Raw genomic sequence first — 24296 nt, 5'->3', positions numbered from 1 at the left:
TCTGTGAGATTTATGGTGTCTGTCCTCAAAAGCAGCAAAAAGAGATGGCTCACTTGGGGCACTGGTACTACCAAGGACAATTTTTTAAAAAAGAAGATTGGTCATAAGCTTTTAAATCCAGAGGCACTCACTATCCTTCATTTTGGGGCTGGGAGCCACCATGCTCTGCTAAGCTTCTTTCTTTCTAACTGAAATCTGGTATCCTTTAACCAAGAGCTCCCAGTCCCTGGCCCCCTCCTTGACTCTCTACCTCTAAAGCTCCGCATTCTTCCCTCCACCGGAGTTCAGACTGCAGTATCCATCTTTCTGTGGTAGGCTTAGTGCACTTAACATAACCTTCCTCAGTTTCATCATCTGTCCCAAATGACAGGATGCACTCCTTTTTTGAAAGCTGAATCGTATTTTGTTTTATATATTTTATTGATTAAAATTTATCTAAAAATAATTAGATGATGGCTTGAAGTCTCAGATGAACAAGTAGCCAAAGCTACCCTGATTATGCTGACACACTTAAAAACTACAAAAGCTACACAATACCCTAAAAAAAGTCAGTGATACCATATTATAGAAAAATTCTAGAAATTGTATTGAAAATTTAACAAGTTGGTAAAATGATACAATTAGAATCTGTCTAGAGTTGGATAAAGCAAGACCTCTCAGGGCTCAGTTTTCTGTTAGTAAAAAAGGTTGAGCAAGAAGCATCTGCTTTTCTGAATCTATGGTTTGTGCTTACAGCCACCCACCAAGAGAGCATCTTGACCAAACCCACAGTATGATTTGCATCTGCATCATAACAGTTTTTATTAATTCAATGCTAAAGTAACTGAGTTCTGTGCATATACATTAATCTAAGAAATCCCACCACATTAAACCTTAGGAAAAATCTCCATGCATATTGGCACCCGCCAGGTCCCACAGAACACAGAAGCTACAAGCCTCAGAGAAGCAGTAACAACTAGAGTTACCCTGACCCAACTTGCTCCCTCCCGCGCCTCCAAACCCTCAGCCAGTCACTGCTCTCGGGCTACAGGTGCCTACCTCCACCAGGACTCCCGTGCTCTATGGCAGCCAGAGGGATCCTCTTAACAGGTAAAGACAGGTCTCCTTGCTCAAGTCCTCCCAGGAAGGGCTCTCAGTGGCTTCTCCTCCCCCTGCCCACTCTAGAATAAAACCCGACCTGAGACCTGGCCCCACTGCCAACCAGGCCATGTCCTCCCACTTCAACCCTAGTATTGCACTATTTGACAACCTCAAGGTCATGGAGACACCAGAAGGTTGCTGGTGAATGGCTAAAATAGTTGTCCCCTACTGAGGTGCCACACTGTAACAGATGGGCCTATGAGAGAGGACAAGATGAAAACAGGCATCCTGTAGGCGAACATGTCACCTCAGACCCCCACTCAGATCCAGAGTGGGGAGTTAACTGTGGCAGCAGCAGCCACTGAGATGTAGGGGCACCTGCAAGACACTCAGAAGTAGGCACCCCACAATGCACCCTCCATGATGCACCCTCAGGCCTATGCCCCAGAAGGCCTTCCTGCCAGCTTGCCCACTGCATTCAGGCCTCTGCTCCATGTCCTGTGATCAGAGTTGTCTCTAAAACAGCACCTGGCCTCCTCCTCACCACCCCACACCCCAGGATTATCTCCTTCTTGGTGTTCAGCACCCATCACATATTTGTGGCCTGTTGTCTGTGTCCTGCCAATGAAGCCTCCCACTCCATGGGAGCAGGAGCTCTGTGTTGGGGGCACATCGCAGCACCCAGGCATACATGTGTCTTGGTTTTGCCACTGTGTTTGTGTGCTAGGGCTGCAGAAACACAGTACCACCTGCTGAGTGGCTCCAACCACTGAAAGGCACTGTCTCGCATTCCTGGGGGCCAAAAGTCAGACATCAAAGTACCAAAAGAGCCAGTCCTTCTGAATGCTGCAAAATCTGTTCCAGGCTTTCCTGGTGTCTGCCGGTTGCCATCGGCCTCTGGTGTTCCCTGGCTGGTGGATGCCTCGTCCTCTCCGGGTGCTCTCCCTATGTGCAAGTCTGTCCAATTTCCCTTTCTTTTGAGGACCAGTCAGACTGGATCACCGCCACACCCTAATGACCCATTTAGCTTGACTGTCTCTATAAAGATCCTATTTGCAAATTCAGTTACTTCTAGGGGTCAGGACTGCAACATGTTCTTTTTGGAAGACACAATTCAACCCTGTTACCACTAGAAGCTATGTATCATTGGGAAGTTGGTCAACAGTCACTGGTAAAATGGGGCTAATGGCTATACCCACCTCCTTTGGGCGAAGGAGTAAGGGTCCTTGGTGGTGAAGAGGCACAGTCCTTGGAAAGAATGAAAACTTGGACAGATAAGCACAGAGGGAGAACCCAGGCAGAGATCAGGATGATGCGCCCATTGACTAAGAAACTCCAGAGACTGTCAGCAGCCAGCAGGCGCAGGGAGGCCTGGTACAGACTCTGACAGCCCTCAGAAGGACTGGCTCTGATGCCACTCTGATTTCTGACTTCTGGCCTCTAGGAGTGTGAGACAATACATTTCTGTGGTTGAAGCCACTCAGTGTGATACTGTATTCCAGCAGCCCTAGCACACAAATGCAGTGGTAAACATGAGCTTCACAGACACTGACATGGAAAAGCCCGGGAAACCCTGCTCAAGACCACAGATTCAGCCGGGTGCAGCAGCATATGCCTGTAATCCCAGCAGCTTAGAAGGCTGAGGCAGGAAGATTTCAAGTTCAAAGCCAGCCTCAGCAACTTAGTGAGGCCCTAAGCAACTTAGTAAGACCCTGTCTCAAAAAACAAAAAGGGCTGGGGATGTGGCTCAGTGGTTAAGCACCCTTGGGTTCAATCCTGGTACCAAAAAAGAAAAAAAAAAGACCATGTGCCCAGGGCCAGGCTGTGCTAGGTCTGAGTCCTCCCCCTGTGGCTGGCTGGCTGGCTGGCTGGCTGCGGCCCTGCACAAGCTGCTTAGGTTAGGCCTGATCTCAAGATATGTTGCAAAGGTTACACAACAAAGCTGAGGACACCAAGTCCTTAGCACACAGTGAGCACCATGAATGTTAGCCATCGTGGGCAGATTGAGACAGGCCTGATTGTCACCCTTGTCCCTCTGACGCCTTGAAAATCTTTCAGGGTGGCTGGTGTAACTTGTTGCTTAATTACAATGACAGAACAAGAAGCACGGCCAAGATGAGACAGTGAGAGTCCTCGAGTCACAACCACAGTGACAAGTTGTCTTTTAAAACTTCTAACCAGTACAATACTATAAAAGGAGTTCAAGTTAGTGAGTGAGTCTTTGAAGAAGGAAGGCATCTGGAAGTGCACTCTGGTCCTGCCATGGCTGGAAGGGAATGAATGGAGGACTCCTTGTGCACCACTTGTTCCTAGAGAGTAGAAGTGGGTGTCGATGGAAGACAGACCAACCCCAATCCTGCAGTGCACCCGTGGGCTGGGATAAGAAAGGAAAATCATGCCCACAACAGGCCATACTAAAGGATCAAGCTCGGGCTGGGGATGTGGCTCAAGCGGTAGCACGCTCGCCTGGCATGCGTGCGGCCCGGGTTCGATCCTCAGCACCACATACAAAGATGTTGTGTCTGCCGAGAACTTAAATAAATAAATATTTAAAAAAAAAAAAAAAGGATCAAGCTCTTCAAAATGCCACGTGGGGCAGATGGAGACACTGTCCCTGCCACAACACATAAGTACGCAGCACCCACGAAGGTCCTGGACTCCGGGAATGTGGCAAGAAGAGGGAACCAGAGTCTGCCCTTTCTTTGCGTACACTGGCTGCGCCGTGTGGTAACAGACAGGCTCTGAGTGTTCCCGCTCTCCTGGGTTGATGGAGGATGGAGTCAGTTATATACACAGCATGCCTGGACTGGGCCACTCTGTGTTAGCTAATCTGACATTTGTGGACTGAATGGATTAAGATGGCCTTTTGGTCACATTTTATATTAGGGGACAGAGAACCCGGAGAGACTCAGTCACCCATCCAGGGCCTGTGAGCATAGCTCAGGAATGGAGCACATGCTTAGCCTGCTTGAAGCCTCGGGTTCCATCCCAATGCAAAAATAAATAAATAAAAACGAAAACCCCCCCCCACACACAATGTGGTACTAGCAATAAGTATACAGGTACAGAGCAATGGGAAAGAACTGGAGTTCAAACACACCCGTATCTCTGCGGTCAGTTGGTTACCAACAGCGCTCCCACACCTTTCAGTGGGAAAAGACCAACTAGTGCTGGGGCAACTGGATCTCCACAGGCAGAGGAGTGAAGCTGGACCCTTGCCCCGCATCGTGCACAGAAATTTACTCAAAAGGAATCAAAGATCACAACACAAGAGCTAAAACTAAAAGAGCTCTTAGAAGAAAACACAGGGCAAGTGTTCATGATGCTGGATTTGACAGCCATTTCTCATACAGAACACCAAAAGCTCAAGCAAAAAAACAGTTAATTGGACATCAAAATTAAAAACTTTTGCACATCAAGGACATTATCAGGGGCTGGGGATGTGGCTCAAGCGGTAGCGCGCTCGCCTGGCATGCATGCGGCGCGGGTTCGATTCTCAGCACCACATACAAACAAAGATGTTGTGCCCGCCGATAACTAAAAAATAAATATTAAAATTCTCTCTCTACCTCTCTCTCTCTCTCTCTTTCAAAAAAAAAAAAAAAAGGACATTATCAGAAAATTTAAAATGACAACCCACAGAATGGGGGAAAAAAAAACATTTTGCAAATCATACACCCAAAAAGGGCCTAGCATCCAAAATACATACAGAACTATAAATCAACAACAAAAATGGGCCAGATATTGAATAGAAATTTTTTGAAAAGGGTATACAAATAGCCCATAAACACATGAAAAAGTGCCCCAAATTATTAGTCACTAGGAAAATGAAAATCAAAACCACAATGAGATATCGTTTCACACACTTTAGGAAGGCTATTATCAAATAAAAACTGAAAACAAGTGGGGGTGAAGATGAGGAGAAATCAGAACCCTTCTGTGTTGCTGGTAGGTGGGTAAAATCGTGCAGCTGCTGAGAAAAACAAGCTGGTGTTTCCTCGGAGAGTTAAACACAGGCTCCACAGGACCAGCAACCTCATTCCTACATGTATATGCTAAAGAACTGAAGACTGGTGTTCAAACAAACTATATGCACAAATAGAGTCACAGCATATTCACAATAGCCACAAGGTGAAAACCCATCAACTGATGGACGGTCTTTCTAGACAGTGGAATAACAGCCCTAAAACAGCGAATTCTTGTAGATGCTGCAAGATGGCTGAACCTTGAGAATCTTACGCCAAGTGAAATAAGGCAGACTCAAAGGGCTACACAGTGTGTGATTCCATTTGCAGGAACTGTCCATAAAGACAGAAGTAGGCTAGTGGTTGCTTGTGGCTAGGCAGGGGAAAGGGGGGGTTGGGGGAAGACCATGTCATGTGCATGGGTTTCCTTTAAGGTGATGGAAACGTTTAAGAACTGAATAGGAATGCTGATTGCACAACTATGTAAATGTACTAAATGCCAAGCAACTGTTATGTTTTAAAATGGATAAACGGTGAATTTTATGTTAATTTTATCTCAATTAAGAAAAAGGAAGACAGAAATAATGAACACCCCACACATATACACACAAAAAACCTCTTAGACTCCAGGTGAGCCAAAATAGTGAAATACAAAGTGCTAAACTAGTAAAATACAAAGAAGCTGAACACACCTCCACCCCAGTCTTCCATTTTGCCCTAAAATAGTGACCTCCTCCAGGTGAGCAGGCGATCACTGTCTCCAATTGAGAATTCCTTATTTGCAGCTGGATGACTGCAGGAAGCTCAGGCTCCTGTCTTGTAAGAAGACCTTAGGAGCAGATGCTTGTGCACCCCAGCCAGCACCCAACCCTGACATTTACCTGTTGTAAATGTGCCTTGCAAGAGACCAGCTGTAATAACCACCTGTCTTCACTGAGCGTGACAGCCACCTCTCAGGGACTGAGAGCACATTTCAGCATCAGGGCTGGACTACTGCCCAGGCAGTGCATGGGCTCAACCTGCTCACGTTCTTTGCTCACACCTGTTGCTGGAGGGGAACGGAGACCTCCTTCCCCTCCAGGGAGGCCTGTTAAGAGTTTCCTGGTGTGTCCGACCTGAGGAGTCCAGGCCTGCAGGGTACAGCTGGGAGTCTCCCAATTCCCACCTGGCACACAGGTTCCATACTCAAATGCTGGCCACAGAGCTGGGCACAACCTCTTTGAGCACAAATATTCTCTACTTATATGCCACACTAGTCATCTGAGGGCTTAAGGGTGTCTCTGTCATCACCCTCTGGGCAGAATAGGAAAATATATGATGGTCTTGGCTGTAGGCCATTTAAGAGCTCAAGGTCAAGCCCACATCTGACCAGTGTGGGTCCCCCCAGATCTCGCCCCTTGCTCTTATCCAAACACACACACACACACACACACACACACACACACTAGTGTGGGGTGGATTTCAATGTTCATTTCATCCTTTAATCTTCTGGGAGTTACCAGTCAGGAGAAAAAGGATCAAAAAAGTAAATAAAAAAAAAAAAAAAACAGTAAAAATCCTGGGCCGTGTATAAAGAGCAATCTTTGAATAACAGAGCTGACGATTTTAAACTTTATCTTGTGCAGACATAATTATTGAAAAGAAGATGGTTTAAATGTGTGAACCCTATTATGTTAGGCTCAGCAAGGCTAAGAGACATACATACAGATGACAAGCAGAGGGTAACTGAGGTACAGCACTGGGGTGGTTTTTCTTTTCTGTATTGTTTAATTGTTATAGTCACCACAAATTCCTTGCAATAAATACTAAAAAGACAACTGTGTCCCCACCTCCAAACAGTACCTGTCCCACATACCTTGTTGAGTTTGCCAAGTGAAGATATGAGATCTGCCCATTCACTTGAAGACTCAAAATTTCTTAAAGCCTTTTCAATCCCTGAGGAATAATTTCTGTATCTGTAGTCATTTAACAGCTCCTGCTCCTCTGGATCCATCTTACATTCTCACAGTGCGGAGAGTATCTAAAGCAAATCAAAGAACAGACAAATGAGGGATCTGTTCAGGGACACAAATACTTCCCAGCGCAGAGCCATGGGCGACACGTGTCCACAAACACTGCCGTGTAGATGCACTTGGCAATACAGTTCAAATATTTAGCAGGGTTTCTGGGCTGGGCACTATGGTAAATAAAAGATCAGTGATTCCAGCCTCCAGGATTCTGAGGGAGACAAACACGCCCAGCAGAAAGGAGGCCCCCAGCTTCCACCTAATTGACAGCATTAATTCTAAGAGTGAAATGTGCAAAACTACTAAACTATATATTGTTGCCAGGTGCCAATTCTCAGTGCAGTCAGCCCTTCCCCCATCACAGTGTATCTGTAATACCTAAGGACATGCTCTTAAACCGAATGGTGTATTGAGCACCTGAATCCTCTACCATGACACCAGAAGACTGGAAATATTTTACAAGAAGATCTGGTGAGAAAAAAATACATATATATATAATAGGATGTATGTATGCTGGGGAGGTAGCTAGTGGTGGAGTCCTTGCCTAGCATTTGTGAGGCCCAAGGCTTGATCCCCAGCACTGCAAAAGCAAAGAAAATAAGGATGGGATATGAAGCACCTGAGAGCAGCACTGTTCCTCACAGCGGACGGCAACGAGGAGGAACTAAGTGCTGACATGGGCTACAGCGCAGTGACTCCTGAAAACCCAGCTGAGGGGGGTGGCGGGGGGGTGAGGGGGGGAAGAAGCTGAGAAAGACCATATGCTACACGACTCCATCATGTGAAATGCCCACAGCGGGTGAATCTTCACTGACGGCAAGGCTGGCAGTTGCCGAGGGTGGGTGGAAGCAGAGGGACCCCCATGTGGGCACACATCTCTCGGAGGTGGTGGAAATATAGAATATGACGATGGCTACACAACTCCGTGAACTTACTAAAATCCACTGGATTATATCCTTGAATGAATGGACTTTATGATCTTTAAATTATATCTCAATAACACTACTATAAAAACTAAACTCTGAATTCCACTCACAGAGCATGCTTCTTCCTGTCTTCTCAGAAAGTGGCACCTGTGTCCCTGGGACATTCTGTCATCCTGACTCTTCCTTCACCACACCCAACCCAAGTCCTGTTGGTTTCTTTAGAAAATGCTGTTGACTCGATGGTTCTCCATCCCATTTCAATGCACAGCAAGCCTCCTGCCCCATGCAGGTTTGCACAGGGTTCCTAACAGCTCTCTCTCACATCTTTGTCCCTCTCCAGTATATTTCATAGGTCAGGAATCGTCTTAAAACACACATTAAGAAAACATCATGGCTATGTTTAAAACTCTTCCTACATTGTTTATAATAAATTCAAACTTCTCCCTCCCCTGCCTACAAGGATCCACCTACTTCGCTCCTCACCACACTCTGCAAGACCCAAGACAGACTTGTTCTACCACAAGGCCTTTGCACATTCTGTGCCCCCTCTGCAAAAATATACTGTGCTACACATATGCACCCCCCCCCCAAACAAAATCATTCATGGGAAGATTGTCCCTTTTTCTGAAATATAATCCTTCACACTGTTTGAAAATATTAAGGAAAGGATGGCAATGAGAGGTGGTAATTTGTTTATTTTGCCAACAAAAGACTGAGAAGTTGGCATATCCAAACAGTCCATAGCTTTTTTTTTTTTTTCCCTCCCCTAAGAAATTTCCTGGCCTGAAATCCAGCCTAACTACAGCACCACACTACTCCATGTACAACCTGTTTACTCAACTAAACATCTAAGCACTGGGGAAAGAAACCTGAAGATTACAAGGTTCCTAGTCTCACTGTATACAGCCTAATAAAAAAGGAAATATCTAAATGCATAATTTCAACTTAATGTGCATACACAGTGACAGAGAGTAGGCTGAAGTATCAGAAACAGGCAAGAAGAAAGAGGAAGCCTTACAACAGGACAGAAGTCCTCAAGGTCCACAGGTGTGGGTGGCTCACAGTACCAGGAAGAGCTGCACCAGTGATAAAGGTGTGTGTTTAGGAGGTGAGGTGGCAAAGGTGAGCCACTGCTCTTGGCAAAGAGAGCGCCAGCCAGGCAAGAATAGGTAACTGAAGCAGTTCAATGCTATGGCTACTCATATGAAGAAAGTACTATTTGGTGTATGAGCAAAATGAGAAGTTTGGAAATAGTCATTCAAGCAAGCTCCTTTATTTATAAATACAGGGCATTTGATATGATGATACTATACCAGTCTTCTGTGTGAGCTTGGTATCCCATCATTCATGCATGCATTTATCTCATGCAATACACAGGAGTCCCAAGAGTATTATCAGTTCCAAGATGAGGATATTGGGAATCAGGTCACTCAGAAAATTCTGAAGGCCACTTAGCTAGCGGCCAGCTGAACCAGGATTCCAGCTCAGGTCAGTGAGATGCTATGTTATGCTAGGGCAAGAAGAACTAGTTCAGTCCTTAAATAGCTTTTTTTTTTTTTTGGTTAGATCTTGCAATCCATCCTGGATACATCTTTGTGAGAGATTTGATAGTTTGCTAAACTGGTAAGAGTTATAGCCTACAAACAATTATGCACACAAACGAGTAATCATACAAATGTGTCTGACCAGATATGTTCACCTTAAGACTAAAAATGTCGGTAGGATATCTCTACCTTACCCATTCTTAACTTCTTAGAAAAACAAGTTCAAGTGAAAAACCATCTGCTAGATCCCAAAGAAGTTCATTGTAAATAGGGTACAAGGAGGAACAAGTTGGCTAAAAACAAAACAGAGTGAAAATTGTAAATAGCCACTAATCCATGAGCGAGATTTACTCACAGATAGGAACAACCCTTGATCTATGGCACACACACTCACAGCCAGTTGGCCTAATCAACTGGAAGACACATTATTTAGAATTGGGTCTTTCTAAGTAGTAATTGTACTGAAAATGTACTGAAAAAATTAAAGACACCTAGCAGAAGTAGGCTTTGGGGTGAGGCTGTCCAACACTTTACCCACCCACCTCCCAAAAAAATACCTACAAAGGTTTCCCCTCCGTTGCGGAGCCTGTCGGGCTGCCGTCTCCAGGTGAGGGCAATACCTGCGGGTGACAGTGTTGTCAGCAGCCGCTCTTGGAGGAGCTAAGGGGATCCCCATGCTGCCCGCAGCCAAGAATCCTGCAGGACGCAGGGCCAGGCCGGCAAAGCGCGCGCACTGCGGCTGGATCCCTTCTCCTGGGCACAGTCGGGGGAACGAGGTGGTGGCAGGGGGGAGTTTCCTTAACAGGAAAGCCCTCAGTTCGGAAAGGCCGGCGTCCCCAGCCTCCTCCCCAATTGGGACCGCACCCGCAAACAAAGGCAGAGCTCCTCCGCCCTCCGCCAGCCAAGAGGATGGCCGGGTGGTGACCCACCTGACCTCCACCCGCGCCCGGCCCGGCGAGGGCGTGCCCGCGCATCCTCCTCGGCCGTGGCCCGGAGAACCCGGAGGGGACCCTCCCAGGCTGCCGGCGGGATGTCAGGCCGGCGCCCCACGCCCACGCGCAGCCTCGGCGGGCCATCCCCGCACTGCAGCAGCGCGCGTCCGGGAGCCACCTGCACCCGGGACCGCCCCTCGGCGCCGCCCGAACCCTCCGCACCCAGGGAAGGACGCCCGCGCCGCCTCGCCGCCCGCGGGCCGGCAGGGAGGCGACGCCGGGCGGCGGAGGGCGCGAACGCCGGGCAAGGCGCGGGCACGACTTACCTGTGGCGGCGGCCCTGGTCGGCGGGCGCGCCCACGTGCGGCGTGGCGGAGCCTGTCGGGCTGCGGGAGAGCGCGGGCGGGGGCTGCGGCGCGGCGGGGACCCGGACCGCGGAGCAGACGCCGTGCCGGAGCCCAGCGGCCGCGGCTCCGGGGGCGGGGCCGGGCCTGATCGGGGCGGGGCCTGGCTGCTTGGGGGCGGGTCGGGGCCGCAGGGCGGGTCGGGAGGTGGATCATCAGCGCGTGGGGATGCGGCGGGGGGCGGGCCCTTGGCCGGGGGCGGAGCCTCGGCGCGGCCCGCGGCTCTGGCGTCACCAGCGCAGAGTCTAGGAGGCCGAGGCTTCCGAGCCTTCCCCGTCGTGGGCGTTGCCTCGCGATCGAGCTACTACTGAGAAGGCCTTGCACGGGTGGGCAGGGTGGTGTCCGCCCCTCACGGAGGGTTTTCCCGACCCAACCGAAGGGAAGGGGCACCAGTCAGTACTTGCCCAGAGTCGTCTACCTGCGCTTCGACCCTCGGAAAAGCGTCGGAGTTACAGACGAGGAAAATCACGGGGCCCGAGCAAGGTGCATGGTCCTGGCTTATTCCATCCTTTCCTTCAGGCTAGCCCCTAACCTTCTATCCTCAGGGAGGAGACAGGATGGACCCTTACGTGCTCCAGGCGCAGAAGGCTAGAAGTCCCTCCTTAAGACATCCCCTACCCTCGGCCCCGCCCCAGGCCTGTTCTATCCCTAGAGGTCAGGGGAAGTGAGGTCACTTCTTGGAATGATCCCTTCATGGGTGCTCTGGCCCAGGAAGGAAGACTTCATGTCAACTCTAGCATTAATATTTCCGGACTAACCCTCACCCCTTCCTATCATCTAGACCCATGCCACCTGGCCTGACAGCTGCAGAGCTAGAAGCAACAAGTGAGGCCGAGGGAGTCACCCTAGCTTGCCCTATCCCGGAATAGGGCATTGGCCCTATCCTGGTTGCCCCAGCTGGGACTCCCAGCCAATCAAAGTACTGCCACCTGTTGATTCAGGTTGTAATGTCTGTTGTGGCCGCTCCCCTTTTAACCCGGAGAAGCCCTTAGGAATTTTTGGATCTGGTCTGGGCTTCATTAAGGCTAAGTAGTCCACGAATGAGCTTGGGGAGTGAAGAAAGTCCACCGACATTTGGAAATTGTATAGAACACTTTGTATTATATGTATGTTTCTGGAGTAGGGGGTGTATAGTTTGTACCAGATTCCTAAGTGGATCTATCATCTCTCCCAATGTACCAGGATGCTGGATCTCTGGCCTAGCCACACTCCTGATTTGATTCTATCTCCATTTGCCACACCCCAAGTATCCCAGATGTAAATCCTTTAATTATCACTTTTAGGAGTCATCTTAAATAGAAGCAGAGAAAAATTAAACGGTTAAGCCACATTTAGCAGGGGGAAGAAGATGAATTTTATGAAAATTTATTTCCTAATAAAGATATGATAAACTCTGTTTTCACAAAATGGCAGACAAAGTGGCAAAAAAAAAATTGGCAAATGAGTGTTTCTTTTTTTTAGATTGTTCAAGTCCTAGCCACACTCACTGCAGTTCTGAACTAGCAGAGATGAAAGAACCTCTTTATACTGAACATTAAAGAGAAAGAGCCTCCATTTGTGTCCAAGCCAACATCTACAAATTTGCCCTAACACACTTATATAAATTTATGCCTTGGAGATATGCCACCTGTCTATAAAGAACTCCAGGTGTGAGAGGAATTCATTTAAAATAAGTTTGACACACTCAAGTATTGCAAACCCTTAAAAAAAAAACAAACTCAATTTATAATCAAGATTGACAGGAAGCATTACAACATTAAGAACCAAACAGGGGGCTGGGGTTGTGGCTCAGTGCCAGAGTGCTTGCCTAGCACATGTGAGGCACTGAGTTCGAACCTCAGCACCACATAAAAATAAATAAATAAAGGTATCATGTCCAACTACAACTAGGAAAAAAAAATAACACGCTTGGGAGTATAGCTCAGTGGTGGAATGCTTAGCTAGCATGTGCGATGTCCTGGGTTCAACCCCCAGCACCACTGAAAAAGAACTGACTATTCTTAAGGCAAATTTGTTTTCTTTCTCAACTTGTCTTGTCACACTTAAAAGTCTATTTCATCTCTTTAAGATGTGTAAGTAGAGCTGGTTCCTTGTGTACAGTATTCAAACTAATTAGCATTTCAACTTTAATTTACATATGAACTGTAGTATTCTCTTGATAGTAAAGAAGACTTTGTATGCCAGAGCCCATTACATTCTCAGACTAGGGCTGACCCCCATTGGAGACACTGACCAGTTAAATGCATTCTCAGTTTTGATATGCAAATATTGGTGACCCTTCAGGCCTGTTCTATAAAGTAATTCTGCTCCACCCAGCAGCATTCATCCTAGCGTTCATCCCCACTGCTCTCTTAGTGGAGGAGAAATCTTGTGCATGTCTCTATTTGATGCTGCGCCCAATTTGTGGTCAACTTGCAGTAACAAGGAAACCTTTGTCCTGCTCATCATTATCACCTATTTCATCTCCACATGACATTGCTGTTCAGAGCTTTGGTCTGTCACAATTCCTTTTGCAGTTTGGTAAAGGAAGGGAAAGGCAAAGGACCAGGTCTAAAGCTGGTGTTATTCATGGGTTTACCACACAAGCATGAACCTAGAAAAGCACACCACAGAAAAGCTGTTGTAGAAGTGTCCATTGGCTCCATCAGTACAGGAGGACCAATTTAAAATATGCTGCATTTAAACAGTACTTCATTTCTCCGTGGAAAAAATGTGTCCAGGATAATTTAGGGATCTAATGGCCAGATAGCTTACAAATCATTTAGATTAGCTATATCATCTCCCTTATTTTTAAAATATATTTATTTTTTAGTTGTAGGTGGACACACAGTATCTTTATTTCATTTTTCTTATGTGGTGCTGAGGATTGAACCCAGTGCCTCATGCATGCTAGGCGAGCACTCTACCACCAAGCCACGATCCCAGCCCATCTCCCTTAATTTTTACACCGAGAGTTATCCGTGGTCTCTAGAGTCACTGCAGAAGCTACAGATGCCAAGCACCAAGGAGTTTTGAAGTAAGATAGTCCCGGATATGGTCCAGGCTTGACTCACAGCTCTATGAACCTAAGTATATTAATTAGCCTCTCTTATCCTTTATGTCTTCATTTGGGGGAAAAAAATGACCTTAAGGGACTGTGGTGGAATTATGTAAAATCATGTTGGAAAAGTACTAGTATGACAAAGCTTTGCATGCCATGGGTTCTCACTTCATGATTTTGTTTTCCTTTTGATCCCAAGCCTAATTATTCTTTTCTCTGCAGCATACCATGAAATACTTTAGTGTACTTCTATTTACAATGTTCCTTTGGATCACAAATAGCCACTTTCCAATTTGACCTAGTTAAGGAAAAGGGAAATTTTAAGGAGACAAAGCTATATTAGTCAGATTTCCATCACTGTGATAAAATGTCTGAGAAAAATAAGCTTAAAAGGAGGAAAGATTTATTTTGGCTCACGGTTTCAGAGGTTTCAGTCCATGGTCACTTGGGACCTGTGGAGATAAAGAACAATTGGTGGGGAACATGTGGCAGAGCCAAGCTGCTCCCACATTAGAGTGGCCAAGAGGCAGAGAGAGGAAGGGACTGGGGTTCCTTCAAGTGCATGTCCCCAGTGACCTACTTCCCCCAGCTAGAGCCCATCTCCTAGAATTTCCATCTCAGTAGCACCATTGGCTGAGGACCAAGCTTTCAACACAGGAGATTCGGGGACACATTTAAGATCTGAATCACAATAAAGGGTATCTTGTAGCATCTCTCTCTCTCTCTTTTTTAAATTAATTTATTATTTATTTATTTATTTTTTTATTTTTTTAGTTATTGGCGGACACAACATCTTTGTATGTGGTGCTGAGGATCGAACCTGGGCCGCACGCATGCCAGGCGAGCGGGCTACCGCTTGAGCCACATCCCCAGCCTGTTGTAGCATCTCTTACAACCCAGAATTTCAGGAAAGATCTGAAGCCAGGGAAGGGATGCCACTGAGGGGAGTGGCCTTCTCTAGAGAAGTTAAATGTTCCTTTTGAGGTTTGACCTTCTTCTCTAGTTATGGCCTGGCTCCCTTTGCTCCTGGGACCATAATGGATGGGATGTTGCCGCATTACCAGCTCTGATCCTATCCAGCTGGTCCTACTTTTTAGAAGGACCCACACCTGGAACAGTCAACAGAGGCTTGCAGGGCAAAGTCACCTTCCAGTTGCTGAAGCTCAGCTCTTGAGGAAGCAGAGGGGAGGCAGGAGATACCTGGACAGAGGGTGCTGGGGAGACCATCCATCGAGGGCCCCTGCAGCAATTCTCATGGGAAACGTCATTCTGGCCAACAGCTGACAATTATGTATCTTCCAAGTGAGCTACGTGCTAATCTAATTGTCAAGCTGGAACTGGCTAGAGACAAACAGGAAATAGAAATAAAACAAGGAGTGGTTTACTTGTGTACTTTCTGTCTGTGACTTAGCCAGAGCCTGAGTTCTGTGGTTCCCCAACTATTGCTCATCATCAGCAGGAATCTGGAAGGTGGCTGGAGGGAGAGACCAGGGTATGGGAGATATTCAGGAAACTTGTTGAAAAACCATCAAAGTGTCTTAGGAGCTATGGCCCAAGGTAAATAGATATTGGACTTACTGAGTGATATAAAAATGGGTTAAAAGGAAGTGGAATGCAGTCTGGGTGGGATTCAGACTTCTCTGCATGCCAAGGGGATGAAAGAGTGAGGTGACAGTTAAGCTGATACTTTGAGGTGATGGAAAGTCAAGAAAAATATGAAGACATATATGCCAGAAATAACAGGGTTTCCTTGTTTAGCCTTGGTCCTCCAAATAAACACAACCTTGAAAATTTCTATGCTTTACTGATTCCTTATGTCTGAAAGGAACTGTTAGGACATAGGCTGTGACCTTTGTGAATACGATGATCAAGTATACCATCACTGGTTCACACTGAACAGCTGTCATATACTTGGTGATGCGAATGAATTTGCAGTTTCTCCCCCTTTGTATCCTCTCCATCACATAACTGTTGAGTTGTTGGGGTCTCCTTTGGTTAGCCGCTCCTTCTCAAGTCTTAACTCCCTTACAAACCTTTGCCAGTAATTTCTCTCTTTGATAAGATCATTTGGTCTCCAGGTTGTTTTTTTTTTTTTTTTTCTATAAGGCATAGCCAGCACTCAGGAGTTTCAAAACCAAGCCCACTTGAAAGCAATGAGTCACTGTGATTCACAAGTGGACTCTCTTGTCATGGATACTATAAAAAGGACTCAGGGATTCATTCAAAAAATTGCCCTGGGCTGTAGCTCAGAGAGGGGTGTCAACAGGGGAAGGAGATGATCTGCAGTTAGGAAAGCACAATGATGAAAGACGTGGCAGGGCAGCCTTGGGCAGTAGTACAGACACAAAACCCAGCTAAAAACCCAGTATGGCTGGGCACGGTGGCACACACCTATAATCCCAGCTGCTCGGGAGGCTGAGTCAGGAGGACAGCAAGTTCAAATCCAGCCTCAGCAATTTAACAAGGCCCTGTCTCAAAATAAGAAATAAAAAGGATTGGTGATCTAGCTCAGTGGTTTAGCTCCCCTGGGTTCAAACCCAGTATGGAGGAAATTACATCCTAATAAAACAAGACCTTTCTCCTGAGTCTTTCAAGTTCCGTTTCTTAAATGAGACATTGGTTTGGACTGAGCTCCTACACTAGGTCTACCAGACCAAACTAGGTGGAGTTGTTCATGCTAAAGTTACACTTCACCAGGTCAAAACAGAAAACCAGGAGGGAGATGATAGCCAAATTTCTAAACAACCCAGGTTTAGCCTGCAAACATAGTTCTCTCCTTTTTAACCTTTACAAGAAAATAGCTTTGAAACAACCGATCTGTTTCTCATCTGTCCTTGCCTTCCTTAGTTCTTTCCCATCCTGGGCTCGGCTCATCAGAACACTCACTATTTTATGGGATGAGATGTTGCCCCACTCGAGAATTATAAATAAAAGTCAATTTAGATCTTCAAATTTGTTGTAATTTTGCCTTTTGACAGAACCAATAAAAATAGACTCAAATACAGCAAGACAGAATGAAATACAAAAGGAAGTTTGCAGAGCTAGGGAAACAGGATAAATTATGACCCTTCAGAATCAACAAACTAGAAACAGCAAGGAATGGCTTGGAAAATGGCCAAGATGGACTCCTCAGCTCTTAAGACCATTATATCATGGTTCTCAACCTGCTGACCCAGGACTGGCCGCAGCAGCAGCATTACTAGGAACTTGTTAGAAATGCAAATTTGGGGCCTACCCTAGGCCTACTGGATCAGAAACTATAGGGTGGGAACAGTGATATGCCTACCAGTTCCCCATGTAATCACGATGCCTGCTAAAATCTGATATGTCCTTTTCTTTCAGGCTACAGATGGCAAAATGGCTCTGCTCCAGGGCTGGAACGAGACATCTTTCTCCCAGGGAGATTCTAGTGGACATTTCTTCTCAACCACAGAAATAGAATCCGACCACATCTGAATTCACTTGTTCCTTCCACCAACATTTATTAAACATCAAGCCATGAAGCAGATGTTCACCAGTTTTGCACGACTTTGTCACGGACTAGCTGGCCTTGTGGCTCAATGGCATCTGGAGGCAGGAGGGCCAAATAGACAGGGGTCTCTGCTCCCTCCTCCACCGTCCTGGAGCCTTGGTCCCCGGCCATGTCTGTCTTCACCCATCCAGGGCAGCAGGCATTAAGCAGAATCCGGTCGGCTTTTCTCTTTTCATCCAACCGCCGGGCCAGGATTCTCGATAAGACTGTGACCCCCAACTTGGACACCCCATAAGCCGAATTGGGCCAGCCTTCCCTCTCGTGTACCTCATTTCTTGTGTCCTCCACAAACTTTTTCATGAGGTCCACCAGATCCCCCTCGGTAAGTGTGTCACATCGGAACTTTTCCTGTAGATCCTCACTGCAGTTTTCAAGAGCTTTCGAACCCTGTAAACTGCTGATATTCACCACTCTCCCTGGAACAGAGGAATAGAAATGGAAGCACATCACAAAGCAGCACTGGTCAGCTGAAGATACCCAGCAACAACTGAGGCATGGTGCAGGTTTAATGGCTGAAAAACATCAAAAAGCAACTCTAGAAGGCATAAAATCTGTGTGGGGGCGGGGCAGTGTGTGTGTGTGTGTGTGTGGGGGGTGTTATACATTTATTTGGGCTCCTGTTCTCCCAAAGGGAAGAAAAAACACAGCTCCATCAAGAATAGGTTTTCCCTTCTGCAGCAATTCTCCATGAAATGGTGGAACTGTCATCTGTAGCAGACTCACTGGACAATTTTATACAACAGCTTCCTTCGACACATATGCTGCAAGAGCCTGCTTTCTGAGGGACAGTACCCTCATTCTGCATCTCAGCTCCCAGTGCCCTCAGTTGGCACATTTCTAGGGCCACGGGCAGTCACTTCTACCCTGGGTACCTAAATCAGGATCAAGTGATGGCAGGGAATACCACTATCCTTAGTGCCAGGAATGTCCACAAGTGGAGCAGGTTGATTCTTCATCCTGGACCTGATTTCTGATTAATTGTTAGTCTCTAGTTAATAATAATATGGTATGAGTCATTAAACTAATATGAATTAATATTCATGTTGATTATAATTCACAACTGTTAGAGACAGTTGTGCCCATGAAAGCCGATATGTAGGCCAGCACCCATACAATAATCTGAAGCATTGCTGGAAACCCGAAAACCAGCCAACGCGAATTTGCACATCTTATCCACCATCCAAATCCACTTATCTTGGAGTGTTATTTTCTTTATTTATTTTTTTGTTTTTATTTCTTGGTACCAGGGATTGAACCCAAGGGTGTTTTACCACTGAGCTACATCCCCAGTCCTTTTTATTTTTTGTTTTGAGACAGGGTCTTGCTAAGTTGCTAAATAGCCTAAATTGCTGAGGCTATTTGTGATCCTCCTGTTTCAGCCTCCCAAATGGCTGGGGTTACAGGTATGTGTCACCATGCCCAACTTGGCAGTTATTTTCTTACATGCTGTTCTGAATTCACATTCTCTACATCAGTGGCATCCACCCCAGGTGCACATTTGGGGCGGGGTGGACCTCTTTGAAGGCCCTGTTTATGGAGATACCCTCAGTCTCTCCTTGAACACCAACATCACACTCATCCTACAGGTATGTGTGATTCTTCAGTCTGTCTTTCATTCTTTCCCTCCCTCATTTTTTATGGTGATACATACTTCTTTCCTAAATTTTGAAAACTAATGAGAAGTTGCAAAATGTTCAGCAAAGCCCATACATACATTTTCACCTAAGTTCACTGATGATTAACAATTTGCCCCATTTTTCTTTCTCCCTCCCTCCTTTTCTCCATGTTGCAGAAATTTAAACTCTCTCCTCAAATATTTTAGTGTTTAAGTGATTCTTGTGTTGATGTGGTATTGGTTCCAGGGCCCGGCAGATACCAAATATACATATGCTCAAGTCCCATCTATAAAATGCATAGTATTTGCAGATAACTTAACAGATTCTACCATAGGCTTTAAGTGGTCTCTAGCTTATTCATAACCCCCAATACGATGTAAATGCTATGTAAATCATTGTATTATTTGGGAATAATGACAAGGAAAAAAGGTCTGAACAGTTTCAATACAGATACTATGTTTTACAAATTGCAAATATTCTCAGTCCATCGTTGTTGAATCCCCACCTATAGAACCAGAGGTACAGAGCCTGACTGTGTGGTAACAGGCCTTCCCCACCAGAAGCATAGCATGATTGCGCTCACACTGTTGTACAACCCTGTTATCTCCAGTGGCATGCATGTTCAGATGTCCCCAGCCATTCCATATAATGCTGCTTTATATTTTTTGTTTGTTTTAATCCAAGATACAATGTGGGATTTTGGACTGCATGTAGTTGTCATCGCTCTAAGTTTTTTTTTTAGTTGTAGATGAACACAATACCTTTATTTTATTTATTTATTTTTATGTGGTGCTGAAGATCAAATGCAGGGCCTCACACGTGCTAGGCAAGTGCTCCACCACCGAGCCCCAGCCCCAGCCCCTGTAATTGTCATATCTTTTTAATCCATTTTCATCTAGATTAGTCGATAATGACCTTTCTTTTGAAGATTCCAGTTCATTATTTTGTAGTATTTCCCCCAGTTTGGATTGGTCTGATTTTCTTATAACTAAATTTATTTCAATATTTTTGGCAAGAATACTACATTGGTGATGAATTCTTCATTGCTTTCTATACAGCTTTGTTCTCTATACTTGGCTGCTCGAGGAATGACATTTACAGGGGAAGGAAGAAAGAGAAGAAACAAACTACAGGAGCTACTCAAAGCCTTCCAGGAAATGCAAACCCTTCTACAGAAGAGGGGTCCTCTTTGATCTAAGGGAATACCTTTGAGAGAGGCTGGGTGATAATGTAGGAACCTAGTCAACAGATGGGTCTAATTCTGAGGAGAACTGCACCCCACCCTCATCTGAAGTCCAGGTGACCCTGTTGGTCCTGAAACAGCCTCATTCTAGAAGGAGTGGGCAAGTAGCTCCCTCTAGTGGCTCAAAGGTTGCTTAGCCAATTTACTCAGAATCAAACAAGCAAACCAAAGGCTTTTTAAAATTTTAAATGCATTTTAGAGCTAAACAAAGAGACATTAGGAAGCAGCAATGCTCAATATTTCCCTTCTGGTAAACACCAGGTTTACTAAAAATCACAAATATTAGCATTTTGTAAACTAGAGATTTCAACTTTGGAAACTGACTAAAGATAGATATTCACCTGCTCTGGATTAATTCTCAAACCCCATTCTCCCCCGAGTCTTTCACTGTCTTTCAAAATGGCTTGGTTTATAATCATTTGACACTCTAATTCCTATTTCACTAGCACAAGTTATTCTAATTTGATTGAGTAGTGAAATCAAGAAACTAGGAGACATTTTCCAAATCCATGAATACGTGTGTGTGTGCGTGTGTGTGTGTGTGTTCAGTTCTTTTGGCTCCAATTCCCCTCTCAGGAAAGTGGAGGTGAAGCAACGCAAGGCTTCATCAGCAATTTTCAGCTCTTAAATTTTATGACTGTAAAATTCAGCAGGGAGAAGACTTCCTGATAACTTGGTAAAAGATAGCCCTGCAGTGGAAAAACAGAAAACGTTCTGTTCTAATCTGGGAAGAGCCCCAGAGGTGTAAAGCAAACATAAAGCAAGATTTACATTGAGTGTGGTAGCATGGGTCTGTAGTCCCAGGTATTTGGGAGGCTGAGGCAGGAGGATCACTGAGCCCAGAAGACTAGGCCAACCTGGGAAATGTTGCAAGATTAAATCTTAAAAAAAAAAAAAATTAAGGTGGCAAATACTGTGCTAATCTTCACCATTTGTGTTAAAAAGGGAGTTTTGAAAATATGCATTTTTATTTACTTAGGTTTATATTTGTAAACTCTATCTCCTGGCCTCTGGGCACTCACCAGCTCCATGCACCTGGACCAAAGGCTTCCTATGACCAGAACCTACAACTCTGTCTGCAGGCTTTCTATGATCCCAGTCCATTAAGAAACTGATAAAGAAAATCAATCCCTGTGGAGCTTGGGAGTGAGTGGGTAGGGAGCAGAAGTGTGCCTTTCACCGTATACCTATTTAGACTTAAAAATGCTTGCATTCAGAGATAATCCTATTCAAAATCACATTTCTAATAAACCACACAATCCTTCTCAGAATCACAGGTAACTTTTTTTTTTTGTGTGTGTGTGGGGGGGCATACTAGGGATTGAACTCAGGGGCACTGGACCACTGAGCTGCATCCCCAGCCCTATTTTGTATTTTATTTAGAGACAGGCTCTCACTGAGTTGCTTAGCATCTCACTGTTGCTGAGGCTGTCTTTGAACTTGCCATTCTCTTGCCTCAACCTCCTGAGCTTCTGGGATTACAGACATGTGCCACCACACCTGGCTTTGTATTTACTAATAAAGAAAAATTATTTCAGATTTTCTCAATCAGCTTGCAAAATTGGGAGTAAGAAAGGAACATAGGGAAAGTCACAATGCCAGAGCAGACACCATCCTGCAGGTCCCCCAGACAAGCCAGGTGTGGGCACATCCTTGGGGAGGAGGAGATTCACTGAAAAGCCTTTGGGGACTTGTGACATTTTGTCCATGAGGGTTGAAGATCATGTGATCTGGATCCCAAGAGCATTGTGGTCTGTCATACAATTCTTTGAAAGCTGAAATGTTCAAGCAAGGAGCCAGACACTTGAGAAATTAGGACAATCTTCAATCTCCCTTCCCCCACCCCCTTACAAAGAAACAGCAGAGTCTGGGAATGTAGCTCAGTGATAGAGAGCTTGCCAGCATGTGGGAAGCTCTTGGTTCAATTCCCAGCACCACCAAAAAAAAAAAAAAAAAAAAGAGGAAGAAAGAAAAGAAACAGCAGCAGCCCTGGGTAATTGCTCGGGGCCAGTCCAGAGGGCTCATGGCTTATTCCCTCCTAAGGAACACAACCTGACAGTCCATCCCCTGGACTTACCATGAGGCTTCATTATGGGCAGTAATTCAGTACAGACATTTCTAGTAGCAAAAAAGTTTGTCCTCAGGGTCATCTCAGCTTGAATGTCAAAGGGTGTTGGATCATCCACTTTCAAAAAGACAAAGAAACAAAGAAAAAGTCACCCCCCACATACACACTCATGAGAACATGGATTCTATTGCCTAACAACTAATTAAAAGAGAAGCTAATTTTTAAAATCTCTCGTGGTTGGTTCTCAAACTTCAATGTGCATGGGAATCCCCTGCAGGGCCTGTGAAAACGGCTTTTGGGGCCACACCCAGGGAGTCTCTCATTGGTAATGCTGCAGCTTCTGGGCTTCCCGCCCCACTTCCAGACCCCTGGCTTTGCTGCTGCTTCTCAAACTTGATAGGCACAGGAGATACCTGGGATTTGTGTTAAAATGCAGATTTTGATTCAGCAGGTGTGGAGCCTGGGCACCCAGTTTGTGCCCAGGTTTGCGGGTACCGCGCATAAGGGCTATATCTAGACCTCTTGTCTAGGAAGCCGGGTTTTTATTCACCAATCCCTCAGCCAACTGCGGCAGTCTACTCCTGAGGCTGTCAATTCCCGGTTCGCAGCTCCCCAAAGCCTAGAGGCTGAGTTGGAGGTGCTGGTGAGAGGAAGACTTGGGTCCGTGGCAGAGCGTGCCCAAGGCCAAACGCAGAGCTACTTCTGCACAATCGGTTCTTTCCCTCTTCCTGCCTCAGGCTTCTCTTCCCCCCTCATTGTAAGTGAAGCTGGCCTGTTTCTTTATACTCCTGGATCATGGCAACTCAGTAACTTTCTTCATTGACAAATTGCTGGAATAAATAATTTCCTTGATTTCTTCCCCTAAAGGAAGATGCTTCTTAAAAGCCATATTTGCATTTTTTATAACAAACATTAGCTCCCTGGGGGCGGGAACCAGGCTCGCTTCCCTTTGGCCAGAGCCTATCAAAGCTCTCCATTAAACAAACTATGAAATCCACTAATGTGCAAGTGCGCGCTAATTGTGTCTTAGCGACTCATTTCCTGTCCTGGGCAGATGTCTCCTGGCATCTATGAATGCGCCCTTGTTTCACGGGGAAAGCGAAAGCCAAGTGATTTTGGAGACCCTTAGCAGAGAAAATGGTTCTTGCAGTGGACGGAAAGCTGATGAGCTTAGCAAGGCGTGGCTCCCTCCCCGGAGGCCGGTTTTCCTACAAACAGCCATAGCTGAAAGTTCTGGGCGGCCCCTGGGCGGCGCACGGGCTTGCACAGGCCGGCGTGCCGGCAGGGCAGGCAGGGCGCGCGGTGTCAGAGCTCCCCAATCCAGGAAAGCGAATAACCGCCCTGCAAGGGGGAGCTGAGCGCATCCCCAGGGGCTGGCACCGCCCTCCCAGATCACAGTAGTGGACAGTGGGGGCGCCTGCGGCTTGTCGCCGGTACCCTCGGAGCGCCTCGGGGAGTTCTCCCTCCAAGCCCCGCACCTACTCTTGAAGGCGATGCCCGCGTTGTTGACCAGAACATTGAGACCCCCGTACTCCTTGCGCAGGAAGTCGCGCAAGGCGCGGATGCTCTGTAGGTCGTCGATGTCCAGCTGGTGGAAGCGCGGGCTCAGGCCCTCGGCCTGCAGCTGCTGCACCGCTGCCCGGCCCCGCGCTTCGTCGCGTGCGGTGAGCACCACGTCCCCCGAGAATTGCCGGCACAGTTCACGGGCGATGGCGAAGCCTATGCCCTTGTTGGCTCCGGTGACCAGGGCCACGCGGCTGCAGGACGACATGGCCGGGTGGACAGCGCGGGACACCTGTGTGGAGAGCGGACCTGACAGCGGACCACCCCGGGTGCGCGCCGCGGAGCCGGGCCAGGGTCGGAGTAGAGGCGCAGATCTAAGATCTGGGGTCCAGTGCTGCGACTCCTAGAGAACAAGGCCCCCGGAGCCGGTCCCTCCC

General features: G+C 46.5%; 2 protein-coding genes across 6 annotated transcripts in view; both read right to left on the bottom strand.

The window, feature by feature from the left end:
• Positions 1 to 10899, bottom strand: part of Dop1b (DOP1 leucine zipper like protein B) — a 104965-nt gene extending 94066 nt beyond the window's left edge. For 3 of the 5 annotated variants that reach the window (XR_006850616.2, XM_058577234.1, XM_058577235.1), the window contains exons 1-2: positions 10780 to 10899; positions 6901 to 7065 (exon numbers count right to left, since the gene is read on the bottom strand). Coding sequence is in view for 4 of the 5 variants with exons in the window: in XM_058577234.1 (XP_058433217.1) it covers positions 6901 to 7038 (138 nt within the window). In the remaining variant the exon portion in view is untranslated. The remainder of the gene's footprint in view (positions 1 to 6900; positions 7066 to 10779) is intronic. The other 2 variants (XM_046439057.2, XM_046439058.2) reach the window with 1 other exon arrangement.
• A 6455-nt stretch (positions 10900 to 17354) lies between these two features.
• Positions 17355 to 24164, bottom strand: Cbr3 (carbonyl reductase 3). The gene is made up of 3 exons (XM_046439219.2): positions 23839 to 24164; positions 22366 to 22473; positions 17355 to 17845 (listed from the first exon to the last, which is right to left on the bottom strand). The coding sequence occupies exons 1-3, from the start codon at positions 24125 to 24127 to the stop codon at positions 17409 to 17411; spliced, it is 834 nt and encodes a 277-aa protein (XP_046295175.1). The 5' UTR covers positions 24128 to 24164; the 3' UTR covers positions 17355 to 17408.
• Positions 24165 to 24296: the final 132 nt, after the last annotated feature.

The sequence above is a fragment of the Marmota monax genome, unplaced genomic scaffold (assembly GCF_021218885.2).
Source record: "Marmota monax isolate L192 unplaced genomic scaffold, Marmota_monax_Labrador192_F-V1.1 WCK01_AAM20220418_F8-fsc00125, whole genome shotgun sequence".
NCBI classification, from domain to species: Eukaryota; Metazoa; Chordata; class Mammalia; order Rodentia; family Sciuridae; genus Marmota; species Marmota monax.
Note: the sequence above shows the minus strand (reverse complement) of the source record. Positions and strands in the feature narration are given on the sequence as shown.